At 39.7% G+C, this 27,565-nt stretch overlaps 2 protein-coding genes across 2 annotated transcripts; one reads left to right on the forward strand and one right to left on the reverse strand.

Moving 5' to 3' along the window:
* The first annotated feature begins 62 nt into the window (after nt 1-62).
* On the forward strand, nt 63-11,223 carry GTPBP6 (GTP binding protein 6 (putative)). Its single transcript, XM_066545179.1, has 10 exons — nt 63-405; nt 3,097-3,234; nt 3,661-3,731; nt 5,261-5,391; nt 6,097-6,167; nt 6,617-6,775; nt 8,138-8,346; nt 9,608-9,756; nt 10,067-10,219; nt 10,520-11,223. The coding sequence occupies exons 1-10, from the start codon at nt 63-65 to the stop codon at nt 10,659-10,661; spliced, it is 1,566 nt and encodes a 521-aa protein (XP_066401276.1). The 3' UTR covers nt 10,662-11,223.
* A 1,107-nt stretch (nt 11,224-12,330) lies between these two features.
* Nucleotides 12,331-25,769, reverse strand: LOC136571230 (PI-PLC X domain-containing protein 1-like). Its single transcript, XM_066571569.1, is given in 7 exon segments — nt 12,331-12,954; nt 14,546-14,729; nt 18,144-18,299; nt 18,823-18,951; nt 22,214-22,350; nt 25,548-25,734; nt 25,737-25,769. Coding segments are annotated over 7 exon segments (1,122 nt in total). The 3' UTR covers nt 12,331-12,658.
* Between the last annotated feature and the right edge of the window lie 1,796 nt (nt 25,770-27,565).

Here is a 27,565-nt window from a genome sequence, read left to right on the forward strand (position 1 = left end):
AGCGGCCGGAAAGACGCGGCCGCTGACGGTGCCTGCCCGCTGCCCCGGGCCCGGTGGTGCCTATGGGGCCCGGCCGCCTCTCGTGGTCGCTGCTGCTGCGCTGCCGGCGGGCGGCGGCGGCTCTGGGCGCGCCCCGGTGCCGCCCGCTGCCCGCCCGCCCGCTCAGCGCCGCCGCCCCGCTCCGGGCCCCCCTGCGCCCGCCGGGCACGGGCGGCGGAGCGCCCTGGAACGGGGCGGCGGGCGCCGGCGGGGATGAAGAAGAAGAAGAAGAGGAGGAGGATGATGAGGCGGCCCTGGAGGAGCTGCTGGCTCCGTCTCCGCTGGCCCCGGGGCCCGGCGCCCAGCGCGTTGCCGTCGTGCACCCCGCGGTGAAGTGGGGCCCGCAGAAGTCGCCGCTCACCACGGGTGCGGGGCTGCGGGGGCGGGCGGGCTCGCAGGGAGCTGTACATCAGGGGGGTCGGATGCGCTGCCCTGGGAGGCGGTGGAGTCTCTGTGCCTGGAGGTGTGTAAGAAAAGACTGGCGGTAGCACTGAGAGCCGTGAGCTGTTGACATGCTGGTGTCTGGTCACAGGTTGGACTCGATGATCTCAGAGGTCTTTTCCAGCCCAGTTGATTCTGTGCCGGTAGCGTGAAGTGGCCCCGTGTCACAGCGGTGAAACCGCGACGTGCGGCTCGGAAAGGACAAGCTGGGATAGAAGGTCTCGGTCGTTTTCTCCTTCTTTGACAACTTTTTAAAAGACAAGGAGCTGTTAGTGAGGGCTGGCAGGCCTGTGCTTTGACTTGCAAACCACGCTGACTGTATTTTGGTCAGGTTGGTCAGGGAAGCAGTCGGGTGTCCTCCTTATTAGCACAATGTTAATGCCCTCAGCCCTCCTGCCTGCCCAGGTGGGCTGGAGTCCTTTGGCCTTAGGGCTGCCCAGAAGTTGGCTGGAGAGCAGCAATACTCTCCTGTCCAGACAAGAGAGTGCTCTGAAGATGGAGTCCTGTATAAATCCTCTGGGGGACTTAAGTGCTTTTATGCAGTTACCTAGTGATGCACCAATAATTCCTCTATAAGGACTTTTTTAGAACTACTATTAGGTTTCTCTCAGAAATCATAACTAGCTAATGTATAAGCATTAATCACACACAAGATACATTATGAACTTGATGCTTCTCTTTGAACACTCCTCTAATTAGAAGGCTGCAATGTAAAGGATTAAAGCATCTTGTAAGTTAGCTTTTTATGTATAGAATCATAGAATGGTTTGGGTTGGAGGAAACCTCTGAAGCTCATCTAGTCTGACTCCTGTAATGATAAAGGACATCTTCCACTGGAGCTTGTTCAGAGCCCTGTCTTATCTGGCCTGAATGTTCACAGGGAATATTTACAGGACCTCCACCTCTCTGGGCAATCTATTCCAGTGTTTCACCACTCTTATTGTAGAAAACTTCTTTATATCAAATCTAAATTGAATCTCTTGGTTTAAAACCACTGCCCCATTTTATTGCAACAGGTCCTGCTAAAAAGCCTGTCCCCATCTTTCTTATAAACCCCTTTTATGTACTAAAAGGCTGTAAAAAGTCTTCCCAGGAGTCTTCTCCAAGCTGGACAACACCAACTCTCCCAGACTTTTCTCATAGGAGAGGTTCCACCTGTCTGATCATCTCTGTGGCACTCCTCTGGACTGCTCCAACAGGTCCATGACTACCTTGTGCTGGGACCCCAGAGCTGGATGCAGCACTGCAGGTGGGGTCACCAGTGCAGAGCAGAGGGGCAGAATCCCCTCCCTTGCCCCGCTTTGCTTTGGATGCAGCCCAGGACATGTTTGGCACTCGGGGCTGCAAGCACAGAGCGCTGGGCCATGTCCAGTTTCTCATCCACCAACGCCCCTGAGTCCTTCTCAGCAGGGCTGCTGTGACCTGTCCATCCCTCAGCCTGTACCAATATCCTGGGGGCTTGCCCTGACCCCAGTGCAGGACCTTGCACTTGTTGATCATCACTAGTTTTCCATGGGCCCACTTCTTGAGCCTGTCAGTGTTCTTCTGGATGGCAAGAGACACTTTGTATATACTTATTCTAATATTCCAATTTATTATGTGATGAACCTAAATCATGTTTAGTTTTATTAGTGCTGCTAATTCTAACAAATTCTCACATTGCAGAATAAAGCTTTTAACCTTTGCAGAATTGATGTAAGTGACGTAATTTTACAACTGAAAAGTAGGTAAAATATGAAGGCACTTTTCTGTCCAAACATACAGTAGAATAGCAACGGTCCCTCTCCATTTATTTAGGCCCTCCTTAGAGCCTGAAATCTGACCCAATGTTTTGGAATGATTTTTGAAGCACCACAGATACAATAGGAAATCTGTGTATTTTACAAAAAGTATGAACAGTATGAGGAAAAAGTGGATCACAATTATCTTTGAAAATATGTTACCTTTTGGACCAATGTAATCTATTTAGTATATAAATAATGTTTTGCTGTCTAGGGAAACTTTACAAATTTGTTCCAAAGAGGAAAAGTTTGGCATATCAAGACTAGAATTGCTGATCTGATATTCTTGTGTAGTCTTTGTGATTTCACAAAGTTCTCAAAAATCACTGCTTTGCAGTGTAGATGTTAAAAACTCAAAAGTAATTGATGAACCAGAATACAGGATTCAAATCTACTGGTTTTAGCAAGTCACAAACCAGTTTAGGTCCTTTAAGTGACTGTGAAGTTAGCAGCAGGATATGCTGTATTAGTAATTCCCAAATTATTGCTGCAAAACATCAAAGTGTTAATGGTGTGGCTTTGTGCTCATCTGAAATAATAGATTTTCCAGCTAGTTACTCATTTCACTTGTTGAGGAAAAAAGCTTGGTGATTTCTTTCCTGACAATACAATTAAAAATTCTCCTAAGCCAACAACCACAGAAATAATTTATACTGTCAGAAAGACGCTTTATGTGATAAAATTGCATCAAACTGTTCAATTACTCTGACTAGAGCACTTTGCTCCTTGTGCTAGAGGTTACAAGAAGTACTGTAGTTATTGGAGATCTGAGCAGGGTTATGATGGTACATTGTAATATTTATTTCTTTTTTCTGTTATTGTTATGTTCCTGAAGCTGAATTACAGATTGCCGAAGCCGTTGCTCTTGTAGATACTCTTCAGAACTGGACTGTTTTAGATAAAATAATTATTCCTACAAAAAATCCCAACAAGAAGTTTGTTTTTGGCAAAGGAAACTTTCAGGTTTTGACAGGTAAGGACTGAGATCTTTCAGCACTGCATCACTCTAAATGAAAGACTTTTGCAGACAAACTGTTCAAGGATAGGTGTGAAAGCTGAAGAGAGGGAGAATTTTGTTTATCCATCATGCAGGTTTCCAGGCAAACATGAAAGAATTTTTAAGGTTACAAAAGCAATGCAGAATAGACATAACCCCTGGTCACTGAAAATGTGTGAGTTAACTTAGTCTGTAACTTTATGTGATTGACATAAGTGAAACTGATGCTGTTCTTGGCACAGAACTAAAGTAGCAATTAAAACTGCTCTATGAACAAATACTATGGTGCCATTTGATGTTTTATGAGCATTCTGCTCAGTGCAAAATGGTTTATAGTCTGGGCATTTTAAAAAGAGAATTTACATTTAACGCTGTATTTTGCAATCATTATCCATCTTTTAGAAAAGATTAAAAAATTGCCCCATGTGACAGCTGTCTTCTTGAATATGGAAAGAATATCTTCACTAACAAAGGTAATTAAACATAGTATCAAATCATATTCTTTGCATCACTGTTGTTTGGAAGCTGTTGATGTTAGGAGAAGTGGTTGGTTAAGATTCTGAATTTGCAAATATTAATATATGAAGCACCAGGACTGAGTTTTATTGAAAAGAATCTTAATATCTATTGCATTTGTCCAGTTGATATATGTTTCCAGCATGTGCATGAAATTTTCTAGCAGCTTACTACAATTTATTATAGACTTGGCTCCCACTTTTGACACTAGCCCTTTTTAAAATGTTGAAAACATTACTCAAGGTGTTTTTTACAAAATTATGGTATTAACACAGGTGTTAACACAGATTTTGTTAGGAAGAATGTCAATATTTCGGATTAGCTATGTGCTTAAGTTTCTATATCTATAATAGATAGCATATTTTTCCCTATGCTGTGGATGTTGAATTGTATTTTGAATATGAGGTGTAAATTCAGAGCAAGCTTATAGTTGAATGTTTCAAATACTTAAACTTTCATTCCTAACCCTTAAAAAGAAGCATTGAGGGGTGCAGCATACTTCAGTATTTTAACACTGGCAGTAAAACAATTGGTACATGAACTACAAATATTCATGGACAAACTGACATAAAAACTTTTCTGGGTTTTTAGTATGTGCAGCATCATGCAGGGTGTAAAGTGTATGCAAACTTTACAAGCAAACATTAATGCTTTGCTGGTGGTTTTGAATGCTTTCCCTGATTATAAAATGAAGAGATGACAAATATCTCTAACAGATGGTTATTCAAGTGCTTCCATTTGTTGATGAAAGGAAAGTTGAAAATGTTTCACTTCAATTTCCTAGTTTTTAGGAAAACTGTTTATTTTACAGTATGAGTTCTTTCAGTACTAGATTTGTTAAAAAATGTTTTCTTTTCACGAATATAGATCTTAAGAGAAATTAAACAGGGTTGATTCAGGAAAGTATTTGAGAACATGTATACAAGCATTCTGGATTTTAGAGATGGCATAAGGAAACTGCTGCATATTTTAAGTGTCTTTTGCTGAATTAGAGCAAGGATGAGGGGTTCGGGTTGGTTTGGTTTATTAAGTGTTTCATTGAAATAATTTTCCTGCATTCCTCTCTATTTGTTTGCAAGTTTTAGTAATCTTTTTTATTTTCCTATGTTATCCCTAGCCATTCCCATTCCAGTATTTCATAATTATTTTTTACAAGGATTTAACTACTGATGTTCTTGATTCTGAGATATGCTTTAAGACTTGTTGCAAGAATCCATAAAGGGCAGTGGAAGGATTCTCACTGAATTTGATGGGCCTAGACATAAAGTTCTACTCTCTAAATTTGCTGTAACTCCTCTCTTTCTGGTCAACCAAATTTTGACTTTGCATGCTCATAATGATTGCCCATCCATTGCAGTGGAATCCCGAGTTCCTCTGAGTTCAAGTGTCCATCAGCTAACTAACTGTACTTGCTGTGTAGGAATTGATCTAGAGATACTGTGGGGGACAGAAGACATCTCGATTATTTTGTCTTGCATGGCTAAAGAAAGAACTAGAAGGTGCCTGGGGTGTGCCAGTCTTTGACAGATACACCGTGGTACTTCACATTTTTCGCTGCAATGCCCGGACGAAAGAAGCAAAACTGCAGGTAGCACTGGCTGAAATTCCACTTCTCAGGTATCTGGGCTGTGCACATCACATACTCATATCTACATGGTTTAGTGACTATTTCTTTACAATAACAAAAGCCAGCAACATTTACTGTAAAGAAAAAATACATAGGGTGTTCAATGATTGATTAGAGCACAGAATTATTTACTAGATTGCCATTATTTTAAGCTTCTGCAGTGCTGACAGGCAAAACCAGAATGTGTTCAATAATCGTACAAAATGTATTTTTCATGAAAAGGTCCTGGTTCTTTCTAAGACACAAGATGGATTGCAAGAATATGTAGGAATTGGATATGTATATCCCATATATAAAATTGTTGAGTGTAATAAGGAAAGCTATAAACAAGGAAGAATAATTTGTATTTAAATTTTCCATAATTATACATTCTGTGGCACAGAAATGTGTACATGGCAGTTGGTGTGAGTTATGTGGATGTTTTAGAGGTATAGTTGGCTCTTTGAAATTTCAGAATAGCAATTACAATTTACCAAGAGAGTTGTAGGCTTTTTCAAGCTACAGTTGAGCCAGAAAAATTCATTCTGTTTTTTTTCTCCAGGCTTCTTGCCATTAGCAGGTTTTATTTACAACTCAGTAATTTAGTGGTTTTATTTGTACTATCAGAATAACACTACTGCTTCACAATTTTTAGGCATTTTGGTATAACTGGATTTTAAAAAATTGCTTCCAATTAACTGTTACTCTGCTGCCAGGTCAAATCTGAAAAACGAGGTGTCTCAGCGAGATCAGCAGAGAGGAGGTTCAAGATACATCATGGGCTCAGGTAAAGTCTAAATAATCTCATGATTTAGAGGATTCTTTTCTCCATGGCTTTTAAACAAATTTAGTTGCATGTTATTTTATTTGGAGGAGGTCAGGAGGAAAAAATAGTGTTCTGCGTCTAATTAAACAAATGTACAAAAATCTATCGGAAAGTAAGTTAAATAATAAGGTTTGCATCCGTACTAGTCAAGTTTTTTGGTCAGTAACTGGTGAAGGATAAACTATTTGCTTGCCACAGGGATTTTTCATAAGTGTACATGGATATTTTAGAGTGGTTAGCATATGTTTCATAATTACTTACTCACTTTTTTAGCCAAGAATACATAGTTTTAGTGGCTTATTTTTAACCTCACTAGCCCTAGTGCTAGCTCACTTGATTTCCAAATACATCACTTGCTATACAGTTTCTCTTGTAAGCTGTTCTGCCAATTACTCATTTGTATTTTTCAGGTGAAAGATTTCTAGAAATACAGAATCGTGTCTTAAAAGAAAGGGAATTTAAAATCAGGAACGCCTTGGAGAAACTGAGGAGAAAAAGGGCTTTACTTAGAACTCAGCGCAGAAAATGCGAGTTCCCAATGGTCTCAGTAATGGGCTATACCAACTGTGGTAAGCAAAACCTCCTGAAATCATAGCACAAAAGAGCTTATATTGTCTAGTTTTTAATTAGAAACTCTAGCCAGATTCTCATTTGTGTGTTTATAGGCTTCGTATTTTAATTAGTTTTTTTAATTGTGTAATGAATATTTGTCAGTTAGGATGTAGTTAGGAAAGCAAATTAAGCTGCTTGGTTTTTTCAGTCTCCAAGACATGTTTTGGAGAAATGCCTAGCACCTATTGTGCCAGAAAGATTTTATACACAGTGCTAAAGACTGCACTGTTATTGTCCCTTTATATGAATCTCTACTACTTGATCAGAATGGGTACAGAAAAGTACACGAGTGTTAGATCACAATGAAGACTTGAGGCATAGGAAGACAATTAAGAGTTGGCTATTGACCTGAGAAACCTGCTTAAGGACCACTGTAGCTTTTCATGGATTATGTGTAGCACTCTGAGATGTGTTCCTAGGAGAAGCTAAATAAAGCTAAAGAGGTTTTTTCTTCTTTTTTTGGTTTGGTGTGGTTTTTTAGCTTACATAAGTGAATTCTTACTCAAGGCATAAATCATTGGACTAGAAACTTTTTTCAGGTTGGATTATCTAAAGACAATTTCATTTTCTTACTCAACTTCTTTAAAAAAATAAAACTATCTTGCACTCAAATATTTGAATTATACTGTATGTTTTTCTTAAATGTCATACTTCCATACTTTACCAACTGAAGATAGATGTAGATGTAGATGTAGATGTAGATATAGATATAGATATAGATATAGATATAAAACAGTTTGGCATACACATAATTGAAATACTTTATTTAGGCTATATACTGAGCACTTTAATGACTAAATATATGAAGTATTCATTGAGTCAAATAAATGTCTATTATTATGTTCATGAGGAAATGCCTAATAAAGGCCTCAGCCTAATAAGGTATATATTATTAGCACTTATCTTTATTTTTTTATTTAGCAAGTAAATTATTTCATTTGGCAACAGAAGCACTGAGGAGTGTGTAAGTGCATGCTTCCTAATGCTGTCATGGCAGTGCTCTTCAGAGTCTTAATGGTGAGAGATGTAGGTAGATCAAATGAGGTCAAATGAGTCTTTGATTATCTTGTGATTTCACAGCACAGCTGTAGATACCAGTATGTGATTACATGTGTGACCTTAAACCCAATTCCAGGTTATAAAATGTAAGACTGTCTTTGGATTTCCTAACATCATATAGATAACTGATCACAAGCTACAATTAAACAACTCAAATAGATGTAAAAACATATGTTACATTATACATTTCACCTGAGCCTTGCAAATTAAATTTTACTTGGAACAAGCCATTAAAATACTGTCATTTTTTATTTAATTAGGAAAAACTACTTTGATCAAAGCCTTGACTGGGGAAGCAGGACTTCAACCCAAAGATCAGCTGTTTGCCACTCTGGATATTACAGCCCATGCTGGCTATTTGCCCTCACATATGCCAGTTATTTATGTTGACACCATTGGGTTTCTGACTGATCTTCCACATAATCTGGTTGAGTCATTTTCAGCTACACTAGAAGAAGTGGCTTACTCAGTAAGTAGTCGACTATAAAAATCGGGAAATCAAATAATTTCATTTTAGATAATCCTCACCCCTTCAAAACAGAGGAAGTTAATTGACGTGCTGTTCTTAGCAAAGTATCTGGCTGACTAAACTCCTGAGATAATGATGTAAATATCTTAAAATAAACTAATTTTCTGATGCTTTACTTATGTATAACATGCAGCTACGAAGGGATTTCAGAAAGGGCTTATATGTGTCCATCGCCATGATATTTAAACCAGATAAACCAGATTTTTCTGATAAAATATCTGAACAGTGCATTCAAGTGAGTCAAGGCTAGCTTTTCTGGGAGTTAAAAATGAATTAAAGCATCTGAAATTACCTGGTTTTAACTTAAGGTTGCTTGTAGACTACAAGTGGGTGATTGTGATGTGATGCAGGCAGCATGTAATAAATATAAATGTACTTTAGCAATTATTTTCTCATTAAAGTTTGTTTTCCTGTGCTATAACAAAGTGTAAAGCTGCATACATACACACAGATATTTAAACAAAAACCCTGTATTATGAAAGGTAATGAAATTTAGTGGTAGCTAGATGCCAGAATGCTGCTAAAGATTAGACTTAACCATGTAATAGCAGGGCTTTTAAAACCTGGCTGAAACCATCCTGTTTGTCATTTACTTCTAATTATTTTTCAGAAGTATAAAGCAATGTCTCAAGCAAAGATGATGAAACTATTTGAATGCAAATGTTGAGTTTGGTTGCTTGGTTTTTATTATGGCAAACATTATATATATACTTGAAACTGGTAAATTTTGTATGAAGCTTTTTAGTGAAGCATCAGTAATAGTATCCTGGGAGCTAAGCAGAAGGATAGTATTCTATATTTTGAATGTAAAAATAGAATTACAAGTAACAGGGAGTTTTTTTCCCTCTGTTTTTGAAACAGTTTTGAAGCCTTACTGTTACAAAGCCTTTGCTTTGAACAAAATGAATCAGTTACTATTTGAAATCTGGTTCTGTAACTGGCTTGATTGACAGCATTTGCTTCAGGTTTGTGGGAGGCAATTTGTACTCACTAGAGGTGGAAGGCTAAGCTGCTGCAGATTTTCTTCCATCATGGTCTGAGAAACAGTAGCTTAATACTGGTTTAGTACTTAATTTTACAGTGCTAATCTGCCAGTGTATTACCAAATGGATAGGAAAGTATTTTACATTAATTAGCAATGCAAAAATGGTATACAATCTCTACAACCTGGTAAATGGTATTGTATATTGATCTTTGCCAGGATCTGATAGTTCATGTGAGGGATGTTACTCATCCAGAAACCATTCTCCAGAAAGCCACTGTTCTGTCAGTTCTGAGGAATCTCAATCTTCCTAGCCATTTACTGGACTCAATGGTAGAAGTTCATAACAAAGTGGATTTGATAGAAAGGTAAGCAGGAGATGCTAAGTGTACTTAAACATTTCTTATGTTCCGGAATCTTTTTCATTCTTAGTGTAGAAAAGAGATCCCACACTTCAGAATATATTTAATAGTGTTTCTCAATCTTTTACATGTGTAACTATGGTCTGAAAAAGAATTAATTATCTTTTAATTACAAAAGAAATCACTTGAGTCATACAAGAAGTGGCCTCTGTAGAAGGTGTCAGTACAAAGTAACTCAGTTAAATTGTCCGTGCTTGGAATATTTTCACAACCTAATCTTCATGAACAAATGTGCTAGCAATTAATTTTCTTTCAGGTATAAACCCACTGAAGAAAGCGCTTTAGCTGTTTCTGCTCTGCATGGGCATGGTTTAGAAGAACTGAAACAAGAAATAGAGAAAAAAATACTGACAGCAACAGGGAAGAAGATTCTAACAGTTAATATCAACTTGGAGGGACCTCAGCTAAGGTAAATAATTTTAAATCATGTGAAGGACTTGGAGAAATATGAAACACTTAATCATTCATGTCTGGAAGTTTTCAGATCATATCATACTGATTTTAATCTGCTACCTCTCTTAAGAATAACAGAGATACTTATCAATGTTTTGCGACCTATTGACAAAAAATAGCCCCATTAGAGAAGTGAAGTGAAACACTTTATCTTTTAAAGTGTTACCTAGATAGGAACCTTCGGACCTAGACCAAGAATCACATTTTGTGCAATGTGTCATACTTTTAAGATGCTAATATGCTTTCACATTTACAGTTGGCTCTATAAAGAAGCAACAGTTCAGGAAGTAGAGGTCATGCCTGAAGACGGCACAGCCAGGGTGAAGGTGATAATCGGCAGCTCTGCTTTCGGCAGATACAAAAACCTCTTTCCCAACAGTGAGATTTTCATGTCATGAAATTGCATCCTGTTCCAGGAGAAGAAACTGATCTCTTCAAGAGGATGTGAAATAAATGACCTGTTAGTCTCACTGCTGAATAGTTTATTTTTCTTCCACACTTGATGGTTTTGGCGCATTTTAGAAATGGATGCTGTTTCAGAAAACTTCTGTATGGAAACAATAAGAGCTCTGAGCTTAATTTTGTCAGCAAGTACCAGGACAGCACTAAATTTTTTATGTTAAACCTGTTGTTGGCTGAGGACCTCAAACATATGGAATGGCATCTGACTTAACCTACAGAAAAGTACCAAGTTTCGTATCTCATATAAATAAAGCTTTTTATTGCCTTTTTCAGAAGAAAATAGTATTTATTATAGTTAAGGTGTTTCAGATGGTCTTTGGAAAAGGAAAGTTAGTGAAGAAAATATTGTTGGTTGTATATAAATAATAAAGATAAATCTGTTTTCAAGCAGAATGCGTGAATGTAAGTAAAATAACTGCCGTGTCTTATTGCAGTGAAGAAAAACAAATCAATTAAGGCATTAAATAAAGTTAGCTGTGAACATCTTTTACCCATACAGTTTTCTTGCCTACAGTAATTTATCCACAATACCTATTACTATCTCAGTTCTTGGAGAAAACATTTAAGGTAAAGCAAACCTTTTCACAGAGGAAAACAATAGGAAAAAACCCACAACAGATCCATTTCTTAAGTTACGAATTACTACTGAGAACCAATAAAACAACATCACAGAAAGGAAAAACCAAATATTTCACTCCATATTACAGAGAGAGATCAAGTTTTATTAGAATAAGAAGGGTAAAAAAGAGGGCACAAAAGATGGGCAGAAAAACTTCTGCAAACATTAGCAGACATCTGAATTTAGTTTTGTATATAAAGTGCATCTCAAAAGTGAGGTATATGGATGAAGTTGCATAGTGAACTTTACACAATAATTGGTCCTATTTTAGTCCTGATGCTTGACATCTTTCTTGCTTTCATGATGATCTGTTATTACACAGTTCATTTAGAAAAACAGAATTAGTATGTGATGGGAAATAGCATAAACCTCTTATTTTTGGCATATTCAAAAACTACTTAGTGAGAGGAAAAATAATTACAGAGCTACTAAAATAGCTAAATAACAGACCAGGTGTGAAACCCCAAATGAGCATGATAGAAGCCAAGAATCTGTGTTTCTAGGGCAGTTTAAGTTAAGATCAGGAATTAGTTTCCTCTGTGTTTATTTTCAGTGTAAGGCATACTTAGGCAACACCTAGTAAAATGTTTAACTGCCACAGACAAACTGTGTAAGGGCCTCGTTTTGGTATCTTTATCCCTGCAGAACTGGCATGATTAAGTGCAAATTCAATTTCCTCTTAAAAATTCCAAATAATTTTGGGGCTACCCTGTTCGTGAGGTAGCTCACAACTGATACTCAGCACATTGGTGTGTATATATAAGATCATTTCAAATTGGATTGTCAGTGCAGCATCTCTGATATATCAAAATATTTTAAACTGTTCCTTTTGTTTATTTAACAGAAACTATGAAAACTGACAAGTCAATTTCAGACTGATATAAAAAAGTAAGAATTTGGGTTGCAATTAGTGCAGAATGTCCTTACAATTAAAAGGAAGATAAAATCTTACCACTAAATGCAACTACTGATATTTTCCTCCTTCTTTAGTCCTATGGAAAATAAGATTGAGTTCTTGGGACTTTTAGTATCGCCAGCTGAATCAAAGCATCTCCAAAAAATCTAAGAAGAATCAAAATCTATCAAGAATCAAAGCATCTCCAAAAAAATTACACCTATGCCATAGATCTTTAGAGACTTCAGCAAGGTACCTGCCCTCTTTTCTGTCCAAAGGCCTCAAAACCCTGATGGTGTTGAGAGACCTTTTCCTACTAAGCCTTGAAAGTATTACTGGTTTAATTTAAGTGGACCTTTATGGGATTCAGGATGTTTACAGCAGGGCACAATAAATGCAGACAAAGCCTTTTCAACTTTTCATAGATCAGGAAGCTGAGAATTAAATGCTATTTGTTCCACTTCACTTTGACAGAGCAATGGAGGATTAATTTTTGTGTTAAGTTCTATCACATCTTTGACAAAATCATTGTTTCCTATAAAGTCTCCAGCAATGATGTTAATACATTTTCTTTTTGGTCCTGGATACTGCTGCTTTATCCAGATTTTCAAACATGGAAGACTCTGGAGTGTCATTTTCTTCAATGATCCAAATGGGTGTACAAGAATATACCTTAAATTTTCAGTAAGGTTAATCCCTGCCACAAAGAATTTTCCTGAAACAAAAATCAGAAAGTGACACATTAAATACTCTTTTGAGGAGAAGAGAGACTTCTCAGTATTGCATTACCTTCACATCTCGTTCCAGTGGGGATCATTAAAATACTAACTCCACATTCTTTCTGTATTGTTTCGTGTCCCTGTAACTGTTTCCCCTTGTTGCAACTGCATGCTGTAGTAAACAATTCCTGAGCCACACTCACTTATCCAAGCATTCCAGTTTAGCTAAATTGGTCTAGTTGTTCATTGCAGTCTAAAGGTTCTCCACTGACTAGTTCTCTGTAAATTACTCCTGTTTCTGTGAGGGTTGTTTCCAAAGGCTCAGCCTTCCCCCGCAATGGATGGGAGCGCAGGGTGCACCCTCCGGCTGGGGAGTGCTCTTCTGAAGTGGCTCCCCCGTCGCCACCCTGTGTGTTCACCACAAAAGCTGTGTCACAGGTTCTGAACTGACCCTCTGTCAGATTGCACTACACAGCATGCTTGAGAGCTGCTGTTCATGTGCAGCTACACCCTGCTCGTACTGCTTGGTATCACAGAATCATTAAGGTTGGAAAAGGCCTCCAAGATCATAGAGTCCAACATTTGACCAAACATCGCCACAACAGCTAACCATGGCACTAAGTGCCACGTCCAGTTGTTTCTTGAACACCTCCAGGGACAGTGACTCCACCACCTCCATGGGCAGCCCATTCCAATGCTTAACCACACTTTCAGTGAAGAAATTGTTCCTGATTTCCAAGCTCAGCATCCCCCTGGCCTGAGGCCATTTCCTCTTCTGGTTGCCTGTGAGAAGAGGCAAATTTCCACCTTGCTACAACCTCCTTTCAAGTAGCTGTAGAGAGTGATAAGGTGTCCCCTGAGATAAACCTTGTATGAGCTTCCTTTAACAACAAGGCTAGTGGAATGCACTAGCCTTCTTCTCTCACCATCTGTGCTGCCTAAAGCAAGACTGGACTGAGGAAGCAGCCTCCTCCCCATGAGGTGGGCGCAACTGCACCAGCGAGCTGGTCTGCACTGAGGGCTCCCTTTCTGTGGGTCACACCAGTGAGGTGGCTGCCACAATCTCTGTGTGTGTGCACTGACAGTATCCACACAGCACACACAGGGTGGTTATATTCCAGAAGGCAACAATTGCCCAGCTTCCTACTTGTTCTGCATGGCTGTAAGTGCCCCTTCTCTCCTGCAAGTGAACTGCCTGTGCCTATGTCACAGACACATTTTCTGAAAAATCCTTTCCTTAGGATTTTTCTCCTGAGAAGCTGAGAGACCTCAGGAACAAAATGTAAACAATGATTATCTGCTGCTGTGGAATGCAACAGGTGCTTGGGCTCATGTGGTCGTTTCTAATTAGTGGCCAATCACAGTCAGCTGGCTCAGACTCTCTGTCCAAGACACAAGCTTTTGTTATCATTCTTTCCTATTCTATTCTTAGCTAGCCTTCTGATGAAATCCTTTCTTCTATTCTTTTAGTATAGTTATAATATAATATATATCATAAAATAATAAATCAAGCCTTCTGAAACATGGAATCAATCCTCATCTCTTCCCTCATCCTGGGACCCCTGTGAACACCTGTCACATGCCTACCTGGCCGGCCCGTCCGCTTCATGCGCTCCAAATACCGGATGAGAGCACGAGTGGATGTTTTGTTTCCCCACCAGTACGGGATGGGAGGCCACAGCTCACAGTGCTTCCCCAGTTCCATCTCCTCTTCGTACGAGACTATAACCTGATGGCCAAGGTGCCACAAGGTCCGCAGCGTGGGCACCACCTAAAAGGAAGCAGGCCCAGCTTGACGTCAGCAACACAGCAGCATTCCTTAACTCCACATACTGTGAGACCTCACCTTGGCACAGATTCAGTTCAGATAAAGAGTTTAAATGAGCAGCCCAGTAGGTGATAGGCTAGTCCACAAGCTGCAGGACAATATGACCCTAGGAGCTTCAGCAAATTCCTCCTTTCCTCAAACAATTCAGCTATGATCATGTCCATAACTCAAGGTCTTACTCCTGCATAATAGGAAACCATCCCTGTGTCAGCCCTCATGCACAAGCCACTGCTGAAAGTTTGTCAGGGGAGGAAGACTGAGACCATCTGTTGCAGGAATGCACACAGAGAGAAGCAGGAATCATTTTGGCAGATTCCACGCATTGATGCAAATTTGGGACAGTAACCACTAAAGAAAATTGAACTATTTAAAAATTGGTAATACTAAATGTGACTCACCAAGAGCTACATTAATTCTCATTTCTCTAAGTGAAAAGTTTATGAAATTGGGATGCTCCAGACATTTTTAATTGAGAAAGACCTGAGTCAGACATTTTCTCTATCAGACAGATGAGCTAAAATAGCTGTTAAATTTAAGTGTCTCAATATGAAATTTTGAGACACTACATTTTCCAGCTTTAAAAGTTACCATGGGAGAGAACTGAGCCCCTCTCACTAGTTTTATTTGCAAAAAAACCAGCAAAACATATTTAACAGACATTGTTTCTTCTAAGAATGTTGTGGTTAAAAACTACATTTGCAGCTTGTGAAAAAGAAATGATGGCTTTTTGATGTTCCTATTAGGTTATTAAGTTAAATAAAAGCCAAAGGCACTTGAAAATTAATAATATAAATATTAGAAGAAAGCGGTGGGTTGAATTAATCCCTCTCAGTTCATCCACAAAAGAAAGAATGCAAGCTTCTATTAGGTCAGAAAATATTGCAAAATTAAGACACAAGCTTCTTAAGCTACAAAACTTTGTGGTTGACTGAAGCCTTTGCTTTACTCCAGCTGCCTTTCTAAAGCTGGAACCTTTTAAACAAACAAGCAAAGATGTGCAATAAAAGCCAAAAAAACAAGCTACCAAAGATGTGTATATAAACACAGGTGCTTATTATGCAGACAAAGCAGAAATTAAAGTCTAACAAGGGATTTTTAAACCCTAGTAATCCAGATCAAAGGAAGACACCTTGAATAGTTAAGACAATTAAAATTTTAAATGCAGTGTAATATTGTCACACTGTGGCCTGTGCCAGTACTACATAGAGACCTTGCCTGAGCAGCTGCTTCATAAACACTTTCACACTTCATTCTGTACAACAACAGAGATGTGGTCTTGAAAGACAGTAGGTAGCAGTTTATTTTAGAATAAGTCAACAAGCACTTGGATATTCAATGGCAAATCTAAATCTCCGATTGTGAAAACTCCCACAGATGCCTAACCTGCAATGGTACCACTAGCAAAATGGTGAGATCCATTGTGCTAGTTACAGACCCCATAGATATAAAGTTTTCCTACTCAAGGGAAGTACTTGGTTTGTTTTTTCTCCAGTTCTCTTCCTCCATCCTCCTGGACACAACTCAGAAATGTTCTTTCTTCATCAAGTGATCTCAGACCATTCTTTCAATACATTTATTCAACAAGTTGTCATCAGCAACTTTCCCCTTTTGCAGTTAATAACTTTCTTCTGTTTAAGAGCTGGCCATGTGTCTGAAAGCAAATTTGACCATCTTCTCCAGTATCTCTGCTCATCCACAACTTACACACTCAAGGTATGTGGGGAAACAATAAAATAGTGTCACTCAGGTCTTCAGTTATTCAGCTGAGGCCTGAATATTCAGAATCCCCAGTTTTCCTGAGAATTGTTCTATTTTAACTCTGCTATGCAAAATGCTTTGAAGTGGTAATACTCACATGTTACTGATACACCAGCTTCAAAGGCTGAATTTGAATCATAAACAGGGTCATCATTCTCCTGCACCACTCACATCTCCAGAGAAAACCCTCTGTTCCTCTGCATCTTTGAAATGTTAATTATTTAACTACTAAAAGCTCCCACACCTTGTAAAAAAACAGAGGGAGCTAAAATTCTCAACTTCTAAACTCTAGCAATCAAGTATTTTCTGATTTAAATTAAGGCTTTTCTGGAGGTATGGGTAACTGTGAGACTGGTTAGGAGGTCAGCACCAGGAAAAAAAGTGCCACCAGAAATGCACTGAGGGCAGAGATGCTTCTAAGAGGGACCTCAACAAGTTGACAGATACCTCATGAAGCTCAACAAAAACAAATACAAAGTCGTGAACAGACTAACCCCACACACCAGGACAGACTGGTGGAAGCTGGCAAGAAACCTGCTTTGCAGAAAAGGACCTGAAGATTCTCGTAGGCATCAAGCTGCACGCGAGCCAGAATGCTCACCTGGCAAAGGTCAGTTGTGAACTGGGCTGTATCAGCAAAGGCACAGACAGCAAATCAAGAAAAGGGGATCTTCCCTTCTATTCAGCAGCTGTGGGACTGAGCTCAGGTATTGTTTCCAGCTGGGGCTTCCCCAGTACAAAAAAATCACTGACGAGCTGGAGTGAATCCAGCAGCACACCAGCAGAGCAAGCAGAGGCTGGAGCATGGCACACAGGGACAGGCTGAGGGAGCTGAGTCTGTCCAGCATGAAAAGACAAGACTGGACAGTCTGCAAGTACCTAATGGGTAAATGTAGAGAAGACTCCTCAGATATGCACAGCAAAGGATGGAAGTCAGCAGACACAAGAGAGATTCTGATCAGATAGAGAAGGAAAACGATGTTACTGTGAGAGTGGTCAAATTTTGCATAGAAAGGTTGTGAAATCTCCATCCTTGGAGATAATCAAGAATGAACAGGACGCAGCCCAGCGTAACTTGGAACCTGGTCCTACTTTACATGGTGGTGTTGGACCAAATGACCTCCAGAGGTCACTTCCAACCTAAACTGTTTAAAATAGAAAAAAATTAATTTATAATTATTGCTGTGAAAAGGCAGAAAATGGATTCTTTAAATTCTAAATAATAAATATAAGATGCACAACTTTTATTTTCCTTTATTTTTTCTTTCATTTTTCTTTCTTTTCCTCTCTTTTATTTTCTCTCTTCTTTTCCATTTCCTTTCCAAGAAAACTCAGACAAGACAATGGATGACAGTTGTCTCTACTATTGTCCCACATACATAAGAGCCAAATTTAACTCCCTCCTCTACACTGTGGAATGTATGTTTGCTTTATCTCCACAGTTCTATTAGATAATGACCTATCTCTAATGCAGTAAATGGTACTTTCCCAAGGTTAAAAACACAGTGAAAGTAGAATATATCTAAAAATTTCCAATCAAAGATCTCACTGGGGTGTATGATTCTTTTAAAATGTGAAAAAAAAGCATCTCATACTTACATTTCTAGGACACAGTTTACACTGGAAAATCTCTTTTATACAGGCAACAAGATGATTATGAAGTCTTTTGGTTAATCCATCAAAATTCCTGCAGGCTATGATAACAACTTCCTGAGGATGAGTTTCTAACCACCTCAATATTTCCCACAGAATATCCTACAAGAAAGAGATATGGCAGCTTAGAAAGTTATCTGTGCTATGCAGGAGAAAGGACATACAATCAACAGAGCAGTGATGGTGGAGTAGACTCACAATCACAATAATGAAAAACTGTGTTTTCTCAAAAAAAAAAAGTGTTTCTGTAATTATATAGGGCTTTTAATGCCTTCTTCCCTTTAACAACATCTCTCCTTACCAAGGAAACAGGAATGCCCTGAGTATCATCCTGGGACAACACATGATAAACCCCAGAACAACAGGCATGTGGTAGGGGATAGGCAGTGGAGAGCAGGCACAAAGAGTCTGGTTTGAGGATAAGGGAAACATTGATGCTCCAGTATCACATGCAGCTGCTGAACCTAACTTCCAGCCCTGCTGATTTTCTCTAATTTGAAGTCCTCACAAAAGAAAAACAAATAACCTACTCAGAAGACCTTGAGCCAGCATTTCTGGATTATGATGGCCCTCAAATGAAAAAATGACACTGGTTTCATAGCCATCACAAAGGTAAGGAAAATACCTGCACGGTAACAGTTGTGTAAACCATATGCACGAAGTACAAATTCATAGAAGGATCATTAGCCTTGTGGGCAATCCTGAAATCCAAGTATCGAACTCCGGCCTCAAGCTGCTCTGTCACAGTCAGGACCTGAAAGGTGAAACAGAAGACAGAGGTCCTGAGAACTTGAAAGAGATTTGTTTCTTTAGTTTAGAAAGCTAAAAGAGGGGTGCCAAGTTAGCTCTGTGGCATTTTTCACAGGTCTTTCATCTTTAAAATGTTACTGTATGGCACCAAATTGCAACTTGGAAGCATTTTGCTCTCTGGCAAGAGGGATTCCAATTTCCCTGCAGCATTTACTGCAAGTACAGATTAGATTAGTTTCAGACAGTTGTCCTTGTTGTGTTCTGAAAGTTAAAGACCAATTAACCTGTGCATAAATACATGATTGCTCTTCACACAACTATTCATTTAAAAAACCATTGCAGGATCAGCAAGTTAGAAATGCTGTATTTATCTTATTAGATCAAAGGCTTTACCGTGGTTGTCTCTGCGGACCTCACACATCCTCAACAGAAGGAAAAACAAAAATAGAAAAAAAATACTGGCTATTGTTCTTTTTCAAGTTTCTTATGAAGTTTGAATTAACCTGTAGAAGTCTTACAAAACAGAGGCACTCCTCTAGATCCACTTCCCTCAGAGCACTTCCACTGGCTTTGAGGGCTGAATAGAACAGGTGATAAAGTTGCTCCTGGGGCAAAAACTTTCAAATTATTTGTCTTTTCCTTATGTCAAGACTCTCTTAGCGAAAGAAAATAGAATCAATTTAATTAGGTAGGTTTAAACTAGTCCATCTTAGTTCAACCTGCTAGGGATGAAAATTTAGGCTTCAGAAACCATACATTATACTGATTTAAGTCAGAAAGGATCAGAAAGCTAAATCAGTACAAGGCATTGCTCTTGAATATCCAGATTCGTAGCTTTAGCACTGTGGCAGAGCTTAAGGCACATGGCAGGATGCTCACCTTGCTCAGTTTAACCCCCTAACTTCCTGGTTTTTGGACATGAATTAAGCCTCCCCAGGCTGTGCCTGAGGGGCTGGGCTGGGACAGACCAGCCCCGGGTGCCCCAGGGTCCAGGGGTGCAATGGGTCAGCTCTTCCTGGGCCTGCTGGGTCTCCACCAGGCTGAAGCAGTTGATCCACTCCCCTTTGCTTGGAGTATGTTGGAGATGGGAGTGTACATGGCTGTAGGTCATTTATAACCTCTTGTACATGGCTGTAGGTCATTTATAACCTCTGTGGCCAGAAAAAGCACCAAATGAAATTGCTGTTCTGAGCTGCCGTTCAGATTAATTCATTTCTTATCTGTTGACTACACAGGAAAACAAGACAAATTAGACTCTCTAATTAGTCACCTGGGTTTGGATACTGGATTAGGCAGCGTGAACATTGCCCCCTAAAGGGCAAAATTCAAAAGGGAGCCCTGAGGAGCAATGCTGCTCAGTGCTTCAATCTCACACCAGGCATCCAGGGCATGACTGGAAGTTCCACAGCCATTACACAGGAACCATTTGGGCCTCCAGACTGACAGCCACAGCAACTGGGGCTCAAGCAGGCAACTCCCAGGCACTGGGCCATCCAGGAACTTGGGGATCCTACCATCAGAAGGGCTCCATGGTGTCTGTTCTGCATTCCAAAGGGTGGAGTCATCTCCCCACACAGATAACTGGAGCACAGCAGAGCTAAGGAGGGGCAGGATTGTAGCTGTGCCTCTTCCCTAACAGCACTGGGACACTTCCTGCTTGTCACACTGGGTTTGGACCAGAAGATTATTATAATGATGTTAAGAGATTGTTTGTCACCAACAGGGTCACTTTGCCAGCCACAAACCCACAAGTTAGAAGGTTTCCAAATCTTTCTTTGGCTAAAGTCCCCCTCAAAAAAGCAGCTCAAAATAAACAAGGATCTGTGCTAAGCAAGTGCCCGTCAACATCAGCTCATGATTGCTGGTTCATATTTGATAGCTGGTAGTGTCTAAGATTCTAGTTTGCCAGAGCTGCTCAAACACAACAAAAGAAACCTTAGCAGCTTATTGATATTTATCAATTATTCAGTTTTAATTCTCTAATAATAAACTACTCCTTCAATAAGAACAAAACCAGAAAGATTTTTGGTACCTCTTTGACATCAGGAAAGTCTATTCTTTGTAAAAATCTTCAAAAGCTGTACCTTAAATCATGATCATCAATTTTGTCTTTACCATACATTTATAAGGAACAAAGAGATAACTACTCTTACACACACACACATTTTAAAAAGTTAACTAGACCTTATGTGATGGACCACACCTTCACTCTTTTAATCTTTATGGGGAAAAAAAAATCCTTCAACAAGGGTTTTTTCTGTTTCTGCTGCTGGTGAAACACCCAGTATAGGTAGGGAAAGCAACTGACATCTCACACAACAGTGACAGCAAAAATGACAAGCAAAGCTCCTGAACAAAGTTCAAGAGAAAAAAAATCTCTGTTAATTACATTAATATTAAATTTTATTTACCACCACAATAAACATGTGAAAAATGGTTTCTAGTACCAAGTGGTCAGCTTTAAACAACAACTACAAGTATCATCCCTGCCTCACCTGCATGCTTTTTGCCCATAAAAGATGATTAGATATGTGTGGCTCCTATCTCATACTCTGAAGTGCTGGATTTTGAAAGAGTAATTTTCTTCATATTGGCTGGAATGGAACTGTGGCTTGGATTTGAGCTGGAAAGAGCATTGATTACACGGGGATGTTCTTTCTGTTGCTGAGAAGGGCTTACACAGAGTCAGGGCCTTTTCTGCCTCTCACCCCACCCCACCAGCAAGGGGGCTGGGGGTACACAAGGAGCTGGGAGGGGACACAGCCAGGAAAGCTGGCCCTAACTGACCACAGGGATATCCCACATCATAAGGAGTCATGCTCAGCATATAAAGCTGGGGGAAGAAGAGAGGGAATGTTCAGAGTGATGGGGTTTGTCCTGTTAAGACACGGTCACACATGATGGAGCCTGGCCTTCTTGGAGGTGACTGAACACCTTCATGTCCATGGGAAGTGGTGAATGAATTCCTTATTTTGCTTTGCTTGCCCATGTGGCTTTTGCTTTACCTATTAAAAGGTCTCTATCTCAACCCACAAGTTCTCCAGCTTTTACCCTCCAATTCCCTCCCCTGTCTCACCCAGGGGCAGCGAGAAGCAGCAGTGCAGGGCTGAGCTGCTGGATGGGGTTAAACCACAACACCCAAGCATGGGATCTCATGAGAGCACAGATTTCTGGGCAGCAGGCTATTCTGTCATTGTACACTCTCAGCCCTGCAGCACAAGTTTCAACTTTGCCAAGGCAAGAAGAGAGCCCCAGACAATGGTTACCTGTGTTATAGACCACTTCATGATAATGGGGTGCACAATGCAGGGCAGACATTTGTTTAAAAACTTCACCAGCTTGGACTCATTGCCACTAACAGCAGAGCTTTTATCCAAACAGTAGGTCATAGTGTCGTGACTCCCTGTAGAATACAAAAATAAATGTACAGAAAATCTCATTTCTTAACGACTCAAGACCACATTCCATGGCTACATTTCATGTGCACACCTGATAGGCCACCACATTTGCAAGCCACACACCTACATATTCTGAGAGCCTCTGTAGTTATGGCAAAAAGGTGGAATTGTCTACAGAGGTTGGTCACCTAACATTAATAAGCTTAGTGTAAAATCCTTGTAAAGGGAAGGCATTGACACTTTTCAATAAACCATCTGAACTACACATGACTGTTGTTTGCCACAAACCACAATAAAATGGTTTGTTTCAAATGGCCTTTTCCCTGCATGGGAAAATATGACTGAAAGAAGAAATTCATCTTCTTACACCTTTAACACTTAACTTTGCACTTTAACCATTTATATCCTAAATATCTGCTAAAGTTGTCTTCCTGAAGTAAGTCCCCACCTCCCCTACAAAAACAGCAAAGAAGGTGGGTGCTTGAAGGTTTCTGAGACAAATCCAAGTTCATGAGTGAAAGATGAACAAGATCCTCGTTTGATGGACTTCAAAAATTACCTGACTGTTTCCAGCACAGGGAATTATGCAGGCCTGGGAGCCAAGACCAATATGCCCAAATACTTTATTTCCTCGAAGTCTTAATAAATCTGACACATCTCTTGCATCATGTTTAGATTAAACTATTGCAATTCACAATTTCATCAGGATATGGAACCAGTGATTTTGCTAGCTTTTCTGTTCCATTATTTCTTCCAGTTTTATAAAGCATCAATAAGAAAAGCTAACAATTCAGTGAAGTGACTTGCTTGGATGTAAACAGAATATCTACAAAGAATTTGCTTATCATTTTGAGGTTTAAGTCTTCTGTCAAATTAAGTGTTCACTGGTGCTAGGAAGTGCTTTCTTGAATTGTCAGTCTTACTGGACCAGTGGTAATATTACTAATAAACACAGTAAAAAGGATTGGTTTGGAAGTAAAAATTCTTTCAAATTGTCAATAATAGTTTGATGTCTCAATCAATTTTCTCACCTTCTAAAAACCATTTTTAATTTATTTTACTGCTTTAAACACCCAAAACACACTCACTGCAGATGGGAGATCAGTATTGAGGGTAGGCAATAAAAGAAGTATGTGTTAGAAGATGTAGGAGTCAAACTATTAAATATCCATGGACCAAATCCAAGTCTGAGAGATAAGCAGGATTCCATTGATGGGTGTTGCATCTATGGATGCCAACCAGCAAATGGATAGCAATCTTTTACTCACAAGTCTTTTCTGATGTCATGAGTTACAGTAATGAAAGGAAGACGGGTACATCCATGACACAACATATATGATGCAAAGATAGTGAGCTAGCACCAAGCCAGGTAGCTCCAGACCTTGATTCCACACCTCCCCAGCAGCACTGTGCTGAATCTGGTGCAAGTACAATACTAATTAATGAGATTTGCCACTGTCTCATCATCATGCTTTCAGAATCCACACTGTCATGTTTCTTGCATGCCTTCTATGAGATAAACTTCCACTTCCAAACTGGGTTTCCTCCCTCTGGAAACCTGCCAGAGCTGTCTTGACCTGATTGGTCTTGATCTGTTTGTGTTCTGACTTGGGCTAGATCAGCTTTGTAGGTCAACTGGACAGACATCAAAATATTCTAAGCTAATAGCCTGCAATGCTCTGTAAAAGTCCTCTAATGTTTGCTGAAATGGACTTGCCTTCAACTGTTCTTCATGCCTGTTCTCCCTGCAGGCATATTCACAAGAACAACAAACATTTTCAAGAATAACAAGGTTATTAGGAGGAGAGCCAGGAAGGCAAACAAACCCGTCAGTAGGTTCTCCACTTTCTAAGATGGCTAAGAAACACCAGGGGAAAGTCTCATAGAAACACCATGGCTCCTTTTCCAGCAAAACAAAATCCCACTGAGTGTGCTACTGGCTTTTGAATGATTTTTGCAATAGGAACAAAAATAGAAAAAAGAAGACTATTACCTTCTTTCTTCAGTCATAAGACAGATGCATATTTTCTTTTTTCCTCTCATGCTGGTTAAATAAGAAATCTAGGGGGTTTTCTTTGATAGCACCTGTCCTAGTCCTCTTACAGAAGCTTTATCCTAAACAGAGATGTGCTTGTTTTGAAGTTAACATCAATTCAAATTACATTATCTAAGAAGCTTCCATGAAATAAGTTTCTGAGTTTCAATTTTAATTGGAACTCCACACTCCATTAGTTCACAACAGGCAGAAAAAAGCCAAAACACTACAATTTTTGGATTCTCCCAAGGCTCTACCCACTGAAGACATGGCTTCACACTATCTCTAAATATATGCCTTTCCCAAAATTAACCCATGATCCTGTGGCCTACATAAAACATTCATCTACACACTGTGCTGCTTTGCCCCAAGCTACCTGTCACATCTACAGCCTCTACACATCACACCTCTACAGGTGTGAGAGAAAACACAAGCTAGACTTTTCTTTAGAACCATTTTTGAAGTGGAAGCAAAGGGAATCACTCAAGAGCTGATGGCCTTCAGTGCCTCCCCGTTTGTCAGTGAAACCACATTAAACCATAATTTTTAATGGACAGAATGAGAGGGGAAAAAAATCAAGGCAGCAGAAAGAAGCAATAATACGACCAAAGAAAGGTTAATAACACACAGGTATCGTTCAAATGCATTTACACGTAACACGATAAATCCAGTTTTTATAAGCTGGATCATGTAGAAAAGTAACAGTCTACATTAGTAAAAACATGTTAATTATAAGTCTTAATTCTCCTTTTTCTGAAACTTCACAGCCTCTTTTAGGCAGTACAAAGAAACAAATAGTAAGGTAAACCTTAATTCTCCCCTTCTGAAAACATTTTATTATATGGGAATTCACAAGAATTAATTAGGGAAATTTTATCTTTGCCCAAATAAGTTAATACTTAGATTATTAATAGTATCTCACAAGATAATGCAAAGTGCGTCTTTATTTTTATCTCTAAAAAAACAATAAAAAATTCCTTTGTTACCCCTCCCCTCTAAGAAACACCAAACATTACAGACCAACATTATTGACATAACATCACACAAACCCTCCCCCACACGCTGACCCAAATATAAACATAGCCATCCTGAAATGGGACAAACAGGATATTCCAATGCTTAAATGGTAAGCTAACAAAACAGTGGAGAACAAAAGTTAATCTTTACCTGGAAGAGCTAAGTTATAGAGGGGAATATCCCAGAGCTTCTCTGGTAACTGTGACATCCATTGACCATTTTCATGGCACACGTGAACGAAGGTTTGCAAAGGGCCTTCCATTGGTATGTGCTCTGGGACTTCATAGGGTGTTCTGGGAGGGAAAAAGAAAAGAAAAACAATAAACCACTCCAAATAAACCACTCCATCTACTGTGGTTGAATTAATGGCATTGCACCTGTGAAGGAAGAATTTATAGATGTTAAAAAATGCCAACCCTTCCCTCAAGTAGTTGCAGAAAAATGTCAAGAGCTTGTAGCCACAACATGTGCTGCTTTTGATAACACTGTCTCCCAGCACAATGCCAAAGAATGGATTCCAGCTTCAGGTTTGCAAACTGACCAAGTGAAAGAAAAAATCAAGCCAAGGCAAATATACACAGTTTCATTGGTATGGAGAAATTGCTGTCTGTATTGGCTGTTGTGAAACCACAAGGAGTACCTCCCTCCAGTGTGAAACTCTGTCCGTTCCTTTACCCTCTGCAGTCCCAGGAGCATGGCAATGGGACCAATGGCAGGGCTGGGACAGGGGCTGGGTCTGCTACCCTCAGGTCCCTAGAGAACACTTACCTTCAAGGATCCAGTCAGGTGCCACAGGAGTACCTCTATGAAAAGCCTTTACAAAAATGTCAGGACATTGGATTTGCAGGTCATTCCACCATCTGAGGTCAAAGAGGAAGACTTTTCTCTCCTTATTCCTGCTTTGGAGAACACCAAAGATGTTTTTACCACTCCTATGAGTCCATGATCATAAGTATTTCAGTTTGGTCTGACCTTCCTGAAACTACTCTAGAACAGTTCTTCTCTGGGATCTTCTGCAAAATTTGCAGTGGTCATTCAGGAGTGCCAGTGGAGAAAGCCCAGGTGAGAAATCGTGGCATCACCAGGGCCTGCTAGAGTTATCCTGTTCATTTTTCATTTTATGATCTCCTGGATTGTGCAGAACACAAAAATAAGTTCTTTGTGTTTTGGGGTCTTTTTCCTAGTATGTTCCTAGTTCAGGTGGTGATCTGAGGGTTAGAGCCTTCCTTCTTTTCACTGCTTTCAAGGCTTTATTTTGTCACAGATAGTGTGAGAGTTTCTTCTGGCACAGTGATGGCACAGTGATTACCAATACCAACATATTACCAATATCACAGCTTCCTTTTTAATGTTGTTTTTAAAAGCTGCCAATGTAAATTATTCCTTCCTGTCTGCTACAGCAATCTCAGTCATATACGTATTTTTGAGGTTTTGTACTCTGCAAACACCCTCACTGGTCCCTGGTCTCTTTTGCTGTATCTTAGCACATTAATTCAAGATTGTTTCTCCTAGGAGGTTGTTGGTTTTTTTCCTCATATACTGGAGAGCCACAGTGCTTATATGAAGAACATTTCCTTAAACACAGTGCAATATTTTTTTCTTTTGACAGTCACATAGGGTCATCTGAAAGTCAACATTAGGAATTGCATTCCTAAGCTTTATGTCCATACCACACAAAAAGATACAATCTGCTTTTATACAGCCAACGCACAAAGCATCACCTGCCTAGCCGTGCTTTCGGTGCATCTTTGAGTTGTAAGAAACAAATGGTCTCTATATGCCATATCAGCCATTCTTATTCTTGGAAAAATATTCAGATCTCAGGCAGATCAACTCACCCATCCTCTGACTCTGCACTTTAATATGATGAGCTTCTGTCCGCCACAGACCCTTGTTCAGACAACAGATGTCTGAAGCTCATTTTGTCACCTTTTGCTGTTTCATGCTTCATCACACTGCACACCACTGCTCACCCACAGCTGCTCTGCTCTAGTCTCTGTACCAAGTAACATCAGCATGGGCAGGGGCTGCAGGTGCTGAAAACAGCATTTCTGTTTATAAAGACTGGATGGTCTCTCTTCTTCTCCAGCTCTGAAGCTGACAGGAGCTCTGAGGCTGTAAGACCCCAGCATATGGCAGCACTTATGCAGGACCTGTATGCAGACTAG

This window comes from Molothrus aeneus, chromosome 2, assembly GCF_037042795.1.
Source record: "Molothrus aeneus isolate 106 chromosome 2, BPBGC_Maene_1.0, whole genome shotgun sequence".
In the NCBI taxonomy this organism is placed as follows: Eukaryota; Metazoa; Chordata; class Aves; order Passeriformes; family Icteridae; genus Molothrus; species Molothrus aeneus.